We start from the raw sequence: 17,155 nt of genomic DNA on the forward strand, positions 1-17,155 counted from the left end.
TTTGTTTGCTACGGTGATCCTCTTTCTTGTTGTTGTCGCGTAGCCATTGGACCTTGTTCCTTTCCATATATCTTTGCTGCCTGCGACGGTTCTCAACCCAGTTTCATCTGGTGTCCGGCCGTGCTTGCTGACTTGGCAAGGAGACGCAGATAAGGGAGAAAAAGAGGTGAACAAAAATAAAGAGGAAGAAGAAAGGGAAAAAAAGAAGGGAAAAAAAGGAAACTGGAATTCCGATTCGCAAAACAAGGAAATTGGCCCCAATCCCGAAAGGTTCACCTAGGGTCTTACTACTATCGAAACACTATTTTGACAAGCCCGGCGTCCACGGTTGCCCGTTTTATGATCGGCATTGGCGATCGACGTCGTTGACTAACCTCGGGTGCGTACTATTTCTCCCTCCCTCACCTGGGTTCCTGTCGACCGCAGGCAAGGACTGTTCGCAGGGTCGCTGCGAAGGGGTCCCAATCCGAACCCGCCGTCGAGTATAGGGCTTGCGGTGCCTTGCGTCCTATCGCCCAGGAAATGCCCGTGACCCCCACGTTCTAATCGCTGTCTCCAGATTTCCTCTATCCATTCTTCCGAGTCTACCCCAGACCATCTCTCTTCCTGGACTGGTGCAGTTTCTCGTACCTCGTCTGCTCCGAACCCTTTCCGGGCGTTGGCAAGATCGGATGGAGATGGACTTTCAAAAAACGAAGGAGGCCCGGCGAGATACGCCGAGCAAGAAGGAAGAAAACTCCGAATGCCCCCTGGAAGCCTATGGAGGCAGTGGTCATGCGAAGGACTCGCCCAAGAATGACTCTTTGGACCACCATCGCGATGCGAAGAGCACTCCGGACTCCGCGAATATGCACCAGCGACGCCAGCCGGGTAAATATACCTACCACGACGGTGTCGCCCCAACATTCCCTTCGCCTATCCAGGTGGCAACCCGGGTTCTGGCGCCTTCTGCACGGGCAATGCACATCCCCCCTGCCCTGCCACTCAGCTTGGAACAACATCAACGGTTACTAGCTGCTAAAAGGTACCCGCCAGTGACCAAGAGCACGCTGAGTGAACTGGACTTACCTTGTATTATGAGCAACATCAACCTCCGGATGGACGCCAACTTTGACCGTGATCTACACTTCAAACCTGACCTGCAGGGAGAAAAGGGCGAACGGAAACGAAAGGAGGCCCACGACTACTGGGAGGCTATGGCTGATGAGATCACTATATACGCATTCGGTGCCGCACATGAGACGAACGAGACAGGCAATGTAGGAGTCTCGGATAATCTATCGCGGACCTTTGAGCCGCGGCTACCAGCCATGTTCGAGACCTTGCAAGACGTCCTGAAATCGCTTGTCCCTGAGCGTGACCATCCGGCTGTGGTACAAAACCTTGAGGTAACACTCCTGATGCAGCAAATCCAGAAGGGTGTACTTGACATGGTGGGCGTGGCAAGCTGGCTAGCGGCCCTGCTCAAAACGCACTGCGCTCCTATGCGCGATGAATGGGCGGATAAGATGGTCAAGCAGATACGGTCAGGGTCAGAGTCGCAAAACTCGCACCAAATCGTCGAAGGGCTCAAAACGCTGTTCGCAATCTTGGAAGCGATGAAACTGGTAAGGCTTGGGCATGCTGGCCCCGGCGGCCACGCATATTGGATGGGAATGCTAATGTGCCTCTAGGATGTTGCCAATCACCAAATCCGTGCATTCCGCGTATTGCTCATCGAAGACACCGTTCCGTTCCTACAAGAGTATTTTCGAGGCAAGATCGAGAGGGACAATTTTTGTGTGGAGACATCGCGACGGTGGTATTTGGACCTCCGCGACCGCGAGTTGCGCCGCATGTCGAAGCCTGCACAGATGGACGGGTTCTGGCCTATCTCCCTCTTGTTTGGTGGTATCACCGACTTTCTTCTGCAGTACCGGCGACCGGACAAGTTCCCCGAAACGTTCGTTTTCGATTCGGACCGGCTGCGGCAGCTGCGGTCTTGTCTTCAAAAGCTGATCAACCTCGATATCTGTTGGTTCATCTTCGAGTCGTACATCAACGCACAGAAACGGTATCTTTCGGCGCCCGCGCAGACATACGCTACCTTTCGCACCCGTATTGGATCGTTAATGGAAGAGAACGAGGACTATCCTCGAGGGGATGCTCGGTGGCTGAAAAGTGTGCGAAGCATTGCGCTGGAGATTGCGAGATTCGCATGCGCCGCATGCTTTCAGGACGGATCGGTCTCGGATGATGTCATTGTGCAAATCGAAATGGCACTGGAATGCCACCTCTCGAGCCCATCCAACTTGTTCCAGTATTTTCAGAGCTCTCTTCGCGAGAAGCTGCTAGCGGCAACGTTTACGACGGCGAAGAAGTACATGAGCATGTCGCCCTTGGCCATCTGCGAATCGCAGCGCAACTATCCGCCCTCGTCACTGACACAGCAGCACTATGATATCGAGCGGATCGCCATGCGCCTTGCACACATGGGCGTGCTACACTGGAACGTCTGGGCGCCGATTCTATACATGCGCGAGAGTGTGTCACCGGTTGACGTGGCGAACAACGCGAGAACGGTCACTGACGTGGCGCGCTCGTCCACCCTGTGATTCAATCGCCTTGTTTCATTTGCTTTGAAGTTTTCTCTTCTGATGTACTCTTGGATTTGGGATTACCAAGCGGAGTTTTGATCTTGGATTATTGATTGCAGTTCAGCGAGTTTCATGCATGGTTTTCTGTTTTTTTTAATGGTCTGGCGTCCACGTGGGGAAGGGCATACATATATACTACTTCATACTGTTTAATGGGCCTGGTGTTAGGTTTCGGGCATTCGAAGGAAAACGGAGGATAGAGATGTGCGATATGCAAAGAATGGTGGGATGCTTTTTGGCAACTTGGCAATTTATGGTTACTCAAGATGTATTACTCCTAGATAAAATGTAGAGGTTTGATGCTGATATTTATGCTGATATTCATATGCATTGGATAATACAGGTTATGTAAGCTATTCTTCATAAACCTACTGGCACCTCAAAACACTAGTTAATTACGGAGTAGAGCATAGATATAGATTTAACATCAACATCATCTACATCGTTCCATTATTTGATATTATCCACTGGTCTACCCTCACCACTATACCCACAACAGACACAATGAAACAATAATTCCTGGACAGATATCTTCATTCTATCCTATTATTTCGTATATTTATATATATACCACGCTGTCGAATATATCCAACCATTACCACACCGAAGTGATCATCAACAGCACAAGCAAGTTACTAGCAACAACTCCATGAATACTAGCTACTGCTATACCAGAAGCTAGACTAAACCACATGATCAGATAGAAAGAAAGAGAGAAAATTACAAGAATGAAATACCCCTGGCTCCGCCCCCTCAAAGCAAAAGCCTTGCAACAAATAGCCCAGAAAACGGGGATTCAAAGCTCAGGCACCAAGGCTGTGTTGGTGGAGAGGTTAGAAGGGGAACTTACTCCTCTCTTCCCTCATATTCAGAATGACAGAGGGAAGCTGAACGAACATAAGAACGAAAAGAGAAGGAATAATGATGATAATGATGGGATAAGAGTCCTAAGCATCGATATGGGGATTCGGAATCTGGCTTTTGCGGTGTTGCATTCTCCTTATCCTTCCTCCTCCTCTTTTTCTTCTTCGGGATCAATATCATCTACTGGATCATCCGAGGCATATACACCCAGAGACAAAGCCAAGGAAGGGAATAGCATAACCCTCACCGCGTGGAAAAGACTCTCCATTCCTGATCTGTGCTATGCGCAACTTGAAGGAACCCCATCCCTCATCACCACCACTACCAAACCCAAGTCACAAGTCACAGAAGAAGCTAAAGAAGACTTTTCCCCCTCCCTCTACGCCCGCCACGCAAACACCCTCATCACGACCCTCCTGTCCACGTATAACCCCACCCACATCCTGATCGAAAGACAGCGGTTCCGCACGGGAGGCGGGTCCGCGGTCCAGGAGTGGACGATCCGCGTGGGTGTTTTGGAGGGGATGTTGTATGCTGTTTTGGAGACGATTAATTCGTCCCTTTTATCTTCTTCTTCTTTTTCTTCTGGTGGTAAGGTGCAGGTGTATCCTGTTGAGCCTGGGAGGGTGAGTCGGTTTTGGGGGGAGGAATCTGGGGATATTGGTGATGGGGGTGGAGATATGGTGGTGAAGAAGCAGAAGAAGAGGAAGAATGTGAGGGATGTGAAGAAGATGAAGATTGCGTTGGTGAGGGAGTGGTTGGTGTCTGCTGCGAATGACGATGGGGATGGGAGGGTAGTGCTTGGTGGTAGTGCTGGGGAGGGGGATGAGGTGAGGGAGTTGGCGAGTGCGTTTCTGGAAAAGTGTGAAGGGAAGAGACGGACCAAGAAGGGGGAAGATGGTGTGGATATTGGCAAATTGGATGATTTGGCGGATTGTCTTGTGCAGGGGGTTACTTGGTTGGAGTGGCAGAGGATGAGGGAGAAGATTGTTACGGAGGGGGGGATTAATTTATAATGGTGAATATCATGTTCATAATGTTTTGGATGTGGGTATGATACTAATGAAGGTAGCTACTTTTTACAAGTACTAGTAGGGATAGCATGTAGACGAATGTCATTCGCTCGACTAACAAAATCGCTTCGTAATCAAGGTCATCATCTTGGAAGAAAATATCTACTGCAAACACACACAAAACAAAATGTACAGAGAGCCGATGTACCCGCTAAGACGCCTTCGCCACCTGCTGGGTCACTCGCCTGATGTCGCATCGCCTGACATCCCGAGATTCATGTCCGAGAGGTTCACGAGAAGGTTTCGTGGAGAGAAAGAGAAATGGAGAGAAAAAGAGCTTTGTTCGTTAAGCGGTGGAATCGACAGATTCCAGAAGAAAGGAAGAAATGCCAATTGCCCATCCCTGGGAGGAGGTAACTGGAGAAGAGAAGTAAAGTCTAGGTTGGGAGGCCAATCCAAAGTCAAAAAAAATTGAAGTAAGTTTGTACCAGAAGCAAAACAGTAAATCCTCTCGTAGGTACAGTGCCAGCGTGTGCTTTTTACGCCACGATTGGGAATCTCAGTACAGGCGTGGCGTCAAGCTCGTGACCCGAAGCAGTCAAATTCAATTCAGTCATGGCTTTAGTAGACGCGGCGGAAGTGAGAGGGGAAAGCAACCTTGCTGCTGGTCTGGAAGCCAGTGGGCCGGGCAGCGCCGCTGGGGAAAGGGAAGGTGCCGTTGCCGTGGCCGTAAGGGGCGCTGGGGGTGGGGACAACGGTGGGCTTGCTGTGGGTGGTGGCCTCGGCCTGGGTGGTGGTCTCAGCCTCCTCGCTGGTGGACGCGGAGCTGACCTCGATCTTGGCAACGCTGTCGGGGGTGGAGATGGCACCAGGAGTGGCGGTCTGCAATGCATCAGTAAGGAGTTCAAATTGGCTGCTCGGTTTCAAGTGGGTTACATACCACAGTGACGGTGTCGTGGACAGTAACAGTGACCGGAGCACAGGTCTCACCAGCGGCAGCAGAGCCCGCGGGGGCGGAGCTACCAGCGACAGCGGAAGAAGTAGGGACCGCGTAGAGAGTGTAGGTCTCGTAGTCGGTGGAGGTCGAGTAGACAGTGGTGTCAGAGGTGACGGTGGTGTCCTGGGCAGTGGAGGAAGCACTGGCAGAGGGGGTCTATCATATATTGGTTAGTATACAGCCTTCACGCTCACAGAACTGGCATCCCTAACATACCACGTAGATGGTCTCGACGTCAGTCACGGTGCGGTGGATAGTGGTGGTGACGACGCTCTGGGTGGAACCAGAACCCAGAGTGTAGGTGAGAGTGACATCCTTGGTGGAAGTCACGGTGTCGTACTCAGTCGAAACACCGTTGCTACCAGTAGCAGCAGCAGCCGGAGCGGAGACGGGGGCGCTGCTGGAGACACCAGTGCCGAGGGGAACGGGCACAGGAGCGACAGACGAAGCACCAACAACAGCAGAGCTGGAGCTGCTGGCGTAGTGACCACCGATGATGGGGGAGCTAGCAGCAACGCCGGCGGGGGAGCTGGCGGGGGCGCTGGGAGCAACGGGAGCGCTGGAGTGCTCGGGGGTCGGGTAGACGGGGACAACGGAGGTCGACACAGTCTGGTTGTTGTAGCCACCAGGGTGGAAGTTCATCTGGCGCGCATGGAAGCCGTGGTTGTTGGCCTCACCGACGGCGGCGAAAGCACCCAGGAGGGCGATGGAAACCTTGGAAGTAAGCTGCATCGTGAAGGATTGATGGAGATTCGAAGAAGTCCGTGTAGATGGGATAGATATTCCGTTCTTGGGTTTATTTGGTAGAGACTGCGGGGAGGATTTCCTCAACGAAAGTGAGATGCGAAATCTATTCGCAAGTAAATCAAAGCAAGGTTGAAAGAGTGACTGGACGCAAGAAGGAAGGTCGCAACGTTCTCGCAGAGAGAGGTTGAACGGGAGAGAGAATGTAGCAGTCTGACGAGAGACTTTTTGAGGCCCGGGAAGAAAGTGAAGGAGTTTAAAGGGAAAAACGACCCGGGGGGGGGAAAGAGAGAAAGTCAGAAAAAGGGAAACCTAAAGGAGAACGCCGTAATATCGAAATTTGATTAAAATCATTCAATTCGGGATCCCTGCAGCCCGTCGATACGCGATATTACCAGGCACCGTATTTTCTCCAACGTCGTATGGAACAGATGCGAGATGCCCGTTGGTGGGCGAGTCTTGAGAAGATTCGCCCATACGGCGCTAATGTCTCATCTTGGCCGAACGAGGTGGTGTCGGGCGTGCAGCTGTGCCCAGTTGTTGATAACCCTTCAGCCAATCAACACTCGCCGCCCTCCTCCTGATATTGATCTTAATTTTAATTTCCTCAGTCCCGAGTGGGTCTCCGGCGCAGGAACCACACGCGGATTAGCTGGACTGGAGATGACGCCCCGTTTCATCCCCTCACCGCCTCTTCTCATTGGTGCTTGGCTGCCAGCTTAATCTCATTGTGCCTGTCCAAACGGGCCAACCGCACGGCTTCCGTCTTGTTCGACTTTTTTCTTTCCTCCCCCTCGTTTTGCCTAATACGGATAGTCTTCGTTGTGCTGTTGCTGCCAGACCAACAGCCAGCGTGCAGCAGGATCGCACAGCTTGTCTGAGAAGGATGTGTCGGTAAGCTGTTACCCCCCACTTCAAGGACCATTTCAGGGCCCTTTTTTATTTTCTGGTTCAGGAATAAAAGAAACAACAACAATAACAACGTAGATCGTGTGGGTTGTCAACATTGCCCGGATCTGGTAATCCCCGTAGGTCCTCAAACGGAGTATCCATGGAACAACTGTCGACCATCGTATGTTCAACCACCACGCTTGACTCAACCTCATTAATGGACCGGCGCGAAATCGTCATTACCGTAATTTACTGGTGGACACGCTTTAATCAACAATCCGCTGTGGATTTGTTTACTATCGCCTTCACTAGTTGACCGTGCGGAGATGACATCCTCCATTCACGCAACTGGGCAACGTATACACTCTACATAATATTCTGGAGACATGGAGAAAAGAAAGTAGAAAAAGGGGCACAATGAGTCTCGAAGGATCCAAGCTCTATCCTCATCCCATCATACAGTTAGCGAGCTCATTGCCAACACCCCCAAGCTTCTTACAGTAGTTTAGTCCAACGATGCTTCAAAGGGGCTAAAATGATACAGCCTAGTGGCTTTGACTCTGAGCTAAGACTCCTCGTGCTAATGGCGTGAGACGCTTTTGTAACCGAAGGGACTCAAGTCTGAGCCGAGTCTTTTCTCAACGCGAACTATGGAGAAGAGGGAGGAAGAAGTCCCCGAGGAGGCTCAGTATATCGTCAATCCCGATATCATTTCCGTCAGTGGGCGCGCGCCAGTATCGTTTGACAGGGTTGATCAAGAAAATCTACGCGGCGATGGTCTTGGGCCTACGAGGCGTCGGTGGTAGGTGCAGACCAAGTGGAGCCAGCATGGGGGGTCTAGACAACGGCGGATTTTTCTCCAGAACAAAGACTGATCATATCGGTTGTTTACTGGCAGTGATCCAGGCACACAAAGAAGGCCGGGATAAATTATATTGTGTGGTGCGGGATATTGGCACTGATGGTGATAATAGATGAAAGCAAAGCTCTGAGGTGTTCTTGGTTCTTGACCCTGACTGGAGCTGGGGAAACCACGGCCGCCAGCGTTTCAAGCTGATGAGGACTAAGGTATATGGTTGCCTGAACCGTGAACACACTTTCACTGTGCGCCATCGACTAGGAGATGATCGTCTTCGGTTCTTATCGGCTAGCTTTCAGAGCTCGGAGAGCTACAGTCCTGTCCAGTCACACCATTTCAGTAGTTAACTCCGGTTGAGCTCCCCCTCATTCGTAAGCTGGACTCTATTTCTACTGTTGATACTTGGAGTGCCGTGATCACATCTTGGCCATAAGTACGGAGTATCTACTACCCCTGATGAAGTACTCCGTACCATGAGCAGCCCAGTCACTGGAGACTCCACGGACCGCGGCCGGCAATCCAACACACCGGAATAGGCGGCATTTAGCGAGAGCACAAGGAACACACCACTGATCCTAATCGGGACATCCAGACTCCAGAACATTCCGGCTTTCCGGGCCCGTCTAGACTACTACATCCAGCCTACGGAGCACCGAGTCCCTGATTGTGATCATCGCGGCTTTAATCTAAGTGTTACGATCCCTTCGAGGACAGCTCACAGACCGCCATCCACCACTCAGTATGGGCAATGAGATAAAGCCTTAATATCGGCTCGTGTTGCTCTGCCGTGTGGGCTTAGGGTCTCGAAGCGTCGCCAATAAGCCGTACATGCATAGTAAATGTCTATCTATCTAGATACTTTCTGTGTATTCGGCGGTATACCCAGCAAAGTCCGGGTCCTGCAGCCACCCGCACCAAAGGGTCCTCGTCCAGCGACGTCCATGGATGCTTCCCGTCCGCAACCCCACCTCTTCTTCTGTCGGCCTCTGACGTGACCACTGATCAGGCTTGGGCATCATTATCATTATCATCATCGTCATCGTTCTTGATGTTACCATACACATACTCTGCTCTATGAGTTGTCACACTGACCACGCCAGATTGACTCATCAACTTCCAGAATGACGAGCCCCGCCTTTCATGCCCTGCGCGAAAAGTATGCTGCGGGCCTCAGACTCTTCATTGCATCAACCCGCAGTCTGGAGGTTCTGGCCTCTGTCCCCTCTGGGCCCCCCGATCCCACCTCGTCCACGGACGTTCTGTACGTCCTCGATTCGTCCTTCAACCCGCCAACCCTTGCCCACAGCCGAATCGCGACCTCCGCTCTTCTAGAAAATCCCCACAAGCCCTCCCGTCTCCTATTGCTCCTCGCGACGCAGAATGCCGACAAGCCATCCAAGCCGGCTGCGTTCGAGACCCGTCTGGCCATGATGGAACTCTTCGCTCGAGACCTTCTCTCGTCATTACAAACAAACGGGACTATTCCCAAGGCCCATAATCTTCCCGTGATCGACATTGGAGTTACCAAGAAACCATACTTTGTGGACAAAGCCGCGGAAATTGAACGCGCGGGTATATACCCCCAGTCACTGGAGCAGGTGCATCTGACGGGCTATGATACGTTGATCCGCATCTTTAACCCGAAGTACTACCCGCCAGAGCATACTCTCCAGCCGTTGGGACCATTTCTTTCCCAGCACCGGCTGCGAGTGACCATGCGTCCGGATAGCGACTGGGGCAGTAGAGAGGAGCAGGAAGCATTTGTGGCTGATTTGGCACAGGGTGCCATGGAGAGGGTGGGCGGGAAACGAGAATGGGCTGATCGCATCAAGCTTGTCGAAGGCAAGAAGCCTGGTGCGCCGTCCGTGAGCTCGACAAGGGCCCGAGAATCTGCTGTAGCCAATCCTCAGGACCTGGAGTGGTTGGTTCCTCCCAGTGTTCGGGATGTCATCTTGGCAGAAAAGCCATACACGGAGTGATTGCAGTGCGAAAGTACTTCAGAGCTATCGTGGACGAATGCTGCGTCGCATGTTGTGCGATGCGCAGAGCAGGTTTGGAAACCCCTCGCTCAAGATCTAGATATATATAACCTACACATAGAATACTCATGTAGAAGGACACATTCGTCAAGGACTTAAAACTCGACTATTGTCACCTAATTGAATAATAAAATCGAAGGAGAACCAAAACACCATACCCAAAGCGACGCCTGTTCCCCGTTCAACTCATATCATACATGACCCCGCATATAAATAGCACTGTTCTGCAGCGTCATACGAGATGCTTTCTCCAAATCAAACCATAACTTTTATATCTCCCCCGTTCATTCCTCCTCATCCTCCCTCTTTCCAAGGGTGTACGCCAGCCCACCACTAACCATGTTAACCAAGCACAGACCCATTGTCGCACCGCGGATAATTCCCCTCGCGCCCCATTTCTTCATGAACGGCTGCTTCCGACGACCCGCGAGCAACAGGTACAGCCCGGACCACGCAGCGCTGATACCGGCTGTATCAGTCTTGAAGCCTTGGATGTTGGCGTAGCTGGTGAATATAAGGACGGGAGGAAAAAGCATGGGAAGTGCCTGGAACGGTCGCATGTATTGTGCGGTGATAAGAGTGGCGAGCAGGGTGGGTGGGAATGAGTTCTCTGTTGTGCGGATGGTTGAGTGATTAGTGACATTGTTGGAGTCGGAATGTTTGAGGTTCAAACGGAGGTATATGCTTACCTCCCCATGCTCTGGCTTTCTGCACGAGAGACTTTTCGGTCTCTTCTATCGGGGATTTCGAACCGGACATGGTTGCGAAGGGAGTGGTAATCTATGGGATTTTTGCTGTCATGGAGGTAGAGTTAGTGAGCGATTTAAAGATGACTGGATTGTAGCACTTGAAGAAATAAAATAGAATGGATATGCAATTGCAGAAATAGTAACTAACCTGTGCGTATGCTGGCAGTCAAGCAGACAATCCGACGTAGCTAGTGACGCGGGAAATGTGACTGGCAGCTCCGACGTACCTTTCCAAACCGACTGAGTGACTGACTAACCTCGAACCAACGGCTCACTCTCACTCACTCGGCTTAGCGTCAACATCTGATCCTCCAGAAACTCACCACGTTTTATCAAATTCACCCCATACTATCTATTATTCCCCAGATCGAGGGTTGGCCCGCAGCAGCCCAGAACCAACCAATCCTTTACCACTTGGTCTCCCTTTTCCGGTCGCTGATCTCACTCGAGTCGATTGCGAAACCCGGGGCCCTCCCCTCTCTAATCAGCGATTCTCTTTGCATCCGTCGGCTGCTTCATCGCTGATCCACCCTTCCCTCTCCCGACGAGCCTGTTTAGGCTTTCAACCCCTCGCAAACCGGGATTCAAATCCGAAGAGTGGGATATTCAACAGCCGGCTGGCTACACGCAGAGGAGACTCGTTTCATCAATAAAAGGGAAATAAAAGCTCTGCAGCCATGCCGTCCGCCACCGCGTCCGGGGTAGACAATGGAGGCTCTGCCAAATCCCGCGAGCACAACCAGGGGAATCAGGATCGGAAATACACACCAGAGCAGAAGGCGGCTGTGCTGAGGATACGGAAATGTTCGGCAACGGCGTACTACGAGATCCTGTCATTGGAGAAGAGCGCCTCCGACGGCGAGATCAAGAAGGCGTATCGCAAACTGAGTCTGATGACACACCCTGATAAGAACGGGTATGAGGGAGCGGATGAGGCGTTTAAGTGTGAGTAGTGATTGGGATATTACTCTGATGATTGTGTGCGAATTATATTTCTAATGGTCATTCTGGAAAATCAGTGGTTTCGCGCGCCTTTCAGGTCTTATCAGACCCCGAGAAGAAAGCCAAGTATGATAGGTTTGGAGGCGATCCGGACAGCAGGTTCACCCCGAGTGCTGGTCCCTCGGGCGCTTCGCCTTTTGGCGGCTTTGGCGGCGGTGGATTCCCCCGGTCTGCGGGTGCTGGGGGTCCGATGTTCGAGGAGGAGATCTCGCCGGAAGAACTGTTCCAGCGGTTCTTTAGCGGTGGGTTTGGCAATATGGGTGGTGGTTTCAGTCCTTTTGGTATGGCTTCTTCTTGTCGGTGCGAGGGACTTGGCTAATCAGTGTGTCTAGGTGGACCCCAGTTTGTTTTCAACATGGGCGGCGGTCCTGGTATCCGGGTTCATCAGTTTGGAGGTGCTCGCCCCCGGAGAAGGCCCCGTGAGGCCAATGCTCGTACCGAACCTACACCCTCTTTGTGGGCTACCTTCCAGCAGCTTCTCCCTCTTATTCTCCTCTTCGTGCTTCCGTGGATCTCGTCGCGATTCTCCGGTTCTTCGACTCCGGCAGGCCCTTCGTACCGTTTTGACGCTGCCGTGCCTCCCCACACAATGCATCGCACGACACCCAAGTTGAACGTGGACTATTATGTAAATCCCGGGGATGTGGAAGACTACAGCTCGCGGAAATTCCGGCAATTGGACCAGCGCGTGGAGGTGGACTACGTTACGAAACTACGGTACGAATGCGAAGCCGAACAACATAGGCGCGATCGCATGCTCCAGGACGCCCAGGGCTGGTTCTTCCCGGACGTAGACAAGATCAAGGAAGCGAGAGCAATGGAGCTTAAGAGTTGTCGGCGACTAGACTCCCTCAAGGGGAGGTACTGAAAGAAAGCACGACTTTTCTCTGTGTCTTTGGCATGCGGGGTGCCATTTTTGCATCTTCCTTTTGTTTCTTTTATACCTTAATGCTTGTTACATTTTGTTCCTGATGACCCCCCGCCACTTTTGTTCCCCCATTAGATGTCCATACGTGTGCAAGGATTTTGATGGCGTTTTCACGGAGTGATGAACCTGAGCTTGGAAGTAGCTTTGTCTAGTAGCCTTGAGAAGCAAATGTATATGTTGTTGAAGAAGGAATAGATGAAAAGTGAGCAGCAGCGATCGGCAAGATAAGTCTGTAGTAAGTATGTAGTCGGTTATCTCGCAAGTGTTGGAGAACTAACCGTGGAAAGTGGAGAAAAGAACACACGATGCAAAAGAAAGGGCCCTGAGCGGCGAACCAACGCCAACCAGCTTAGTTAATAATTCATGCGGGCGAACCTCAGCGACCATGAGAGAAGCAGTCCAGGAACAGAGTCAGCGCCAGTGACTGACTTCTTTCTCCTCACTGTTTCGCTCTGGGGGTCACTATCGGGCTCATTCATCCGGGCACCCGCTACACTCTTTTCCTCCCCGCTTCTAATCCAGCCTTGATCGCCTTCCCTTCCCCCCCGTTCTCTCCATCTCACCTCCGTCTGAGTTTTCGGTTCCAGCCATCAACTCGCTCCGTTGTCGAGCCCCGCTGATACTACGGAAGCCCTTCTGCTTCGGGCTTGCCCCATCAGCATCATCCACGATGTCAGAGAGCCAGTCTGAAGCGGACAAGGTGAGTTGTCGCTATCTCTCCCGGTCCCGGCCCGTGTTTTCTCGTCTCCTGCCATCCAGGCATTCCCCGTCCTGACTTGCCTCATAATCAGATCCGCAGCAAGCGCTTGGCCAAGTTGGGCAACCCAACCCCGTCGGCGCAGAATGAAGGCGCCGCAGATTCAGCATCAAGCAGGCCTGCCTCCCCTGCCCCATCTACACCATCCTCACGATACCCGGACAGGATCCAGACACAATCCTCGTCGAGACCGGGCAGCGCGCCCGGTTCATCAGCCCCCTCACCACAACTCCAGCCCCAACAGTCCGAATGGAAGCGGATCAAGATCACACCTGCAGCCTCTGCCAGTTCGGTCCCGGACCGCTCACAGACCGTAACGCCGGTGTCCGGCACACCACCACCCCCGAAAGCGGAAGAGAGCATTGAGGCATTTCAGGATCGGACGCTGAGCGCTGTCTTCAAGCTGTCGTTGAATGAGGCTCGGCAGAAGGATATTCACGGACAACGATTGACATATTTGCCGGGTCTGAAGAGTGAGCTTGAGGATCAAGGCCGGGAGGTTCGTGTGGATGTGACGGTCTTGGACCAGGCCCTTCTGGAAGCGGCCTCCAATGCTCCGCGGCAGAAGCCCTTGGATTATCTACTACCGTGCTGGAGGCGGATTTCTAGGTTGCACAAGGGTTTCCGCCGCAATCGCGATGATGATCCGAAATTCAGTGCTATCTGCGAGGCGCGCCGCATATGCCTGAGTTATTGTATATTTGCCATTACGATGCCGGAGATGTTTGGGTGCGTGTTGCGGTGAAAGTGATACCTTGGCTTCAGAACTCGGCTGACTCGTGATTAAACAGGCTCGAGCCGGCGGAGAAGTCACCGCTAAAACCATATCTCCTCTTGGATCCTGAGGATGACAAGGGCGTGGACTTTGAGTTCATCGGCGAGGCCGTCAAGAGGTTCGACGAGGATGAGAGCCTTAAGCCGGCTTTCATCACAGCTGTGGAGGAGATGAGCCAGGAGCTTGCTGCTATGACCATCAATGATGACTACAAGCCATATATGACAGTACGTGAAGGCCACTCTCTTTTTCTCAAGGAGCGCTCGTCAACCTGATTTGTAGGCTCTTCGAAATCTCGTCCGCCATGCGGTCATTGCAGCTGCCATTACCGAGTCGGAAATTTTCAACGCATCCCGGGATCCGGCTTCGTTTGAGAAGAGCACTCTCTTGGGGCCATGGTTTCGCTTGTCGCCGCTGCAGAGCAGTGTGACCATGACTTACTTCTCCAGCCCTAAGACGAGAGATCAATCCTACATTTTGAACGCGCAGCGGTCGATCCGCATGATGCAGCACATGATCAGCTCTGATCTCCTCGATGTCATGAACCACATGATTCGGGCGTCGAAAGATGCCAGGGACAGGGTTCTAGACTGGTTCGCGGCCTCCCTGAACATCAACCACAAGAGACGGGCAATGCAGGTGGATCCCAACACGGTGTCATCCGACGGGTTCATGTTCAATTTGACCACCTGCCTGGACCAACTTTGCGAACCGTTCATGGATGCAAGCTTCACCAAGGTAAGCATGCTACGTCATAGTTGGCAGCAGGAGTGCTTGCAGCTAACGGCTGTGTTCTAGATTGACCGAGTCGATGCCAATTATCTCCATCGTAACCCGCGAGTTGATATGAGGGATGAGACCAAGATCAATGCCGATCAGCATGCGTCAGATGCCTTTTACTCCAAGAAGGCGGAAGGCACTTCCAACTTTATCACTGAGATCTTCTTCCTCACCGTTGCTGCGCATCACTATGGTAGTGAATCCTTAACCTCCAAGCTGGAGCAGCTTGAGAAGGACCTCCGACATATGGAGTCCACCATCAATAAGTTTGAGTTGGAACGGCACCGGTGGGTCAACAACCCGATGCAGCTCCGGGTTTTCGAGGAGGCTTTGAAGAAGTACAAGGATAAGCTGGATCTCGGCCTGGCCTTGAAGTTCAGTTTGCAGGGTGTCTTGTTTGACGACCAGTGGCAAGCCCGGTCGATGCTGTTCATGCGGTACGTTATTGTGTGGCTGCTGAGAGTTGTTTCGGGCACGAACTTTCCTAAGGAGGAGATCAAGCTCCCTCTTCCAGTGCAGCAGCCGGAGGTCTTCAAATGCCTTCCCGAGTATTTCCTGGACGACATTGTCAGCAATTTCAAATTCATCATGTGGTGCATGCCACAGATCATTACTGCCACGCAGGGAGACGAGCTGGTCATGCTGTGCATCACTTTCTTGGAGAGCTCGGGCTATATCAAGAACCCGTACCTGAAGGCAGGACTTGTGTCTATTCTGTTCCGAGGCACGTGGCCACGCCCTGGTGGCGCTCGCGGAGTCCTGGTGGATCTGCTCAATTCGATGCCGTTTGCCAACGAGTACCTCCTCCACTCGATGATGAAGTTCTATATTGAAGCGGAGCACACGGGCACGCACACGCAATTCTTCGACAAGTTTAACATTCGGTTTGAAATCTTCCAGATCATCAAGTGCATCTGGCCGAATACGCTCTACCGCAACAAGCTCTACAACCAGTCCAAGCAGAACCTGGACTTCTTCGTCCGCTTCGTCAACTTGCTTCTCAACGATGTAACATTCGTGCTGGACGAGTCCTTCGGAGCATTCATCACCATCCATAAGACCCAGACAGAGCTGCGCCTCAACGGTGCCTCAATGGACCCGACTGTGCGTCAGCAGAAAGAGGAGCACCTCGCCTCGGCTCAGCGCAATGCCAAGTCGTACATGCAGCTGACCAACGAGACGGTGGCTATGCTCAAGTTGTTCACAGACGCGCTGGCGGACTCGTTCACGATGCCCGAGATCGTGCAGCGATTGGCGGACATGTTGGACTACAACCTGGATGCGATGGTGGGACCCAAGAGCGCCAGTCTACGGGTGGACAACTTGCAGGAGTACGGCTTCAACCCGCGGGCGCTGCTGAGCGAGATTGTGGACGTGTACTTGAATTTGATGGGCAAGGAGAACTTCATCATCGCGGTGGCCCGCGATGGACGGTCATACAAGCCGGCGAACTTTGAGAAGGCAGCAGATATCCTACGGAAATGGTCGCTCAAGTCGCCAGAGGAGTTCAGGCGGTGGGAGCAATTACAGAAGAAGGTGAAAGCGGCCAAGGAGGCCGATGACCAGGCCGAGGAGGATCTGGGCGAGGTTCCGGATGACTTCTTAGGTATGTTATATCCTTCAGCACTTGACGAAGAAGTTGCTAACAATGTACCAGATCCCCTGATGTACACATTGATGGAAGACCCGGTTATCCTACCAGGATCCCGGGTATCTATTGACCGAGCAACGATCCGGTCGCATCTGCTCAGCGACCCTCATGATCCGTTCAACCGGGCACCGCTAAAGATGGAAGACGTAATACCTGGTAGGTCTCATAGCATGAACTGGTGATGAACGGATGTGTACTAACTGTTGCATAGATACCGAGCTTAAGGCAAAGATTGAGTCATTTAAGTCTGAGCGACTGGCTGAGCGGAGGCGCGTGTTGGAGCCGATGGATACGACGAACTGATGGGATGCAAAAGTGAGCGACAAGTGTGGTTCTGTCTGTTTTGGAATCCGCATCTTTGTTGGGATGTCTTCTTTCGGCGAGTTTGGGTTAGACTTGCATAGGGAGGTAATGCCAGGATGCAATGACGATATTATTATCTCGTAGGAATTTTATCAATAGTCAACATG

General features: G+C 52.2%; 7 protein-coding genes across 7 annotated transcripts; 5 read left to right on the forward strand and 2 right to left on the reverse strand.

Annotated features, from left to right (window-relative positions):
- Positions 1 to 677: 677 nt before the first annotated feature.
- Positions 678 to 2,594, forward strand: An04g01670 (uncharacterized protein; the record flags this gene model as incomplete). The annotated part of the gene is made up of 3 exons (XM_059747332.1): positions 678 to 1,227; positions 1,267 to 1,607; positions 1,674 to 2,594. The coding sequence occupies 3 exons, from the start codon at positions 678 to 680 to the stop codon at positions 2,592 to 2,594; spliced, it is 1,812 nt and encodes a 603-aa protein (XP_059605261.1).
- Positions 2,595 to 3,364: 770 nt separating this feature from the next.
- An04g01680 (uncharacterized protein) lies at positions 3,365 to 4,762 on the forward strand (the record flags this gene model as incomplete). The annotated part of the gene is made up of 3 exons (XM_001401499.3): positions 3,365 to 4,458; positions 4,573 to 4,591; positions 4,709 to 4,762. The coding sequence occupies 3 exons, from the start codon at positions 3,365 to 3,367 to the stop codon at positions 4,760 to 4,762; spliced, it is 1,167 nt and encodes a 388-aa protein (XP_001401536.3).
- A 372-nt stretch (positions 4,763 to 5,134) lies between these two features.
- Positions 5,135 to 6,242, reverse strand: An04g01690 (uncharacterized protein; the record flags this gene model as incomplete). Its single annotated transcript, XM_001401500.3, has 3 exons — positions 5,135 to 5,395; positions 5,454 to 5,666; positions 5,727 to 6,242. The coding sequence occupies 3 exons, from the start codon at positions 6,240 to 6,242 to the stop codon at positions 5,135 to 5,137; spliced, it is 990 nt and encodes a 329-aa protein (XP_001401537.1).
- A 2,883-nt stretch (positions 6,243 to 9,125) lies between these two features.
- On the forward strand, positions 9,126 to 9,983 carry An04g01700 (uncharacterized protein; the record flags this gene model as incomplete). Its single annotated transcript, XM_001401501.3, has 1 exon — positions 9,126 to 9,983. One exon carries the CDS (start codon positions 9,126 to 9,128, stop codon positions 9,981 to 9,983), a length of 858 nt encoding a protein of 285 aa, XP_001401538.1.
- A 344-nt stretch (positions 9,984 to 10,327) lies between these two features.
- On the reverse strand, positions 10,328 to 10,802 carry An04g01710 (uncharacterized protein; the record flags this gene model as incomplete). Its single annotated transcript, XM_001401502.3, has 2 exons — positions 10,328 to 10,653; positions 10,733 to 10,802. The coding sequence occupies 2 exons, from the start codon at positions 10,800 to 10,802 to the stop codon at positions 10,328 to 10,330; spliced, it is 396 nt and encodes a 131-aa protein (XP_001401539.1).
- Positions 10,803 to 11,469: 667 nt separating this feature from the next.
- On the forward strand, positions 11,470 to 12,662 carry An04g01720 (uncharacterized protein; the record flags this gene model as incomplete). The annotated part of the gene is made up of 3 exons (XM_001401503.3): positions 11,470 to 11,737; positions 11,812 to 12,075; positions 12,127 to 12,662. The coding sequence occupies 3 exons, from the start codon at positions 11,470 to 11,472 to the stop codon at positions 12,660 to 12,662; spliced, it is 1,068 nt and encodes a 355-aa protein (XP_001401540.1).
- A 730-nt stretch (positions 12,663 to 13,392) lies between these two features.
- Positions 13,393 to 16,988, forward strand: An04g01730 (uncharacterized protein; the record flags this gene model as incomplete). Its single annotated transcript, XM_001401504.3, has 7 exons — positions 13,393 to 13,422; positions 13,514 to 14,208; positions 14,271 to 14,481; positions 14,537 to 14,992; positions 15,053 to 16,640; positions 16,692 to 16,841; positions 16,897 to 16,988. 7 exons carry the CDS (start codon positions 13,393 to 13,395, stop codon positions 16,986 to 16,988), a joined length of 3,222 nt encoding a protein of 1,073 aa, XP_001401541.1.
- Between the last annotated feature and the right edge of the window lie 167 nt (positions 16,989 to 17,155).

This window comes from Aspergillus niger, assembly GCF_000002855.4.
Source record: "Aspergillus niger supercontig An04".
NCBI classification, from domain to species: domain Eukaryota; kingdom Fungi; phylum Ascomycota; class Eurotiomycetes; order Eurotiales; family Aspergillaceae; genus Aspergillus; species Aspergillus niger.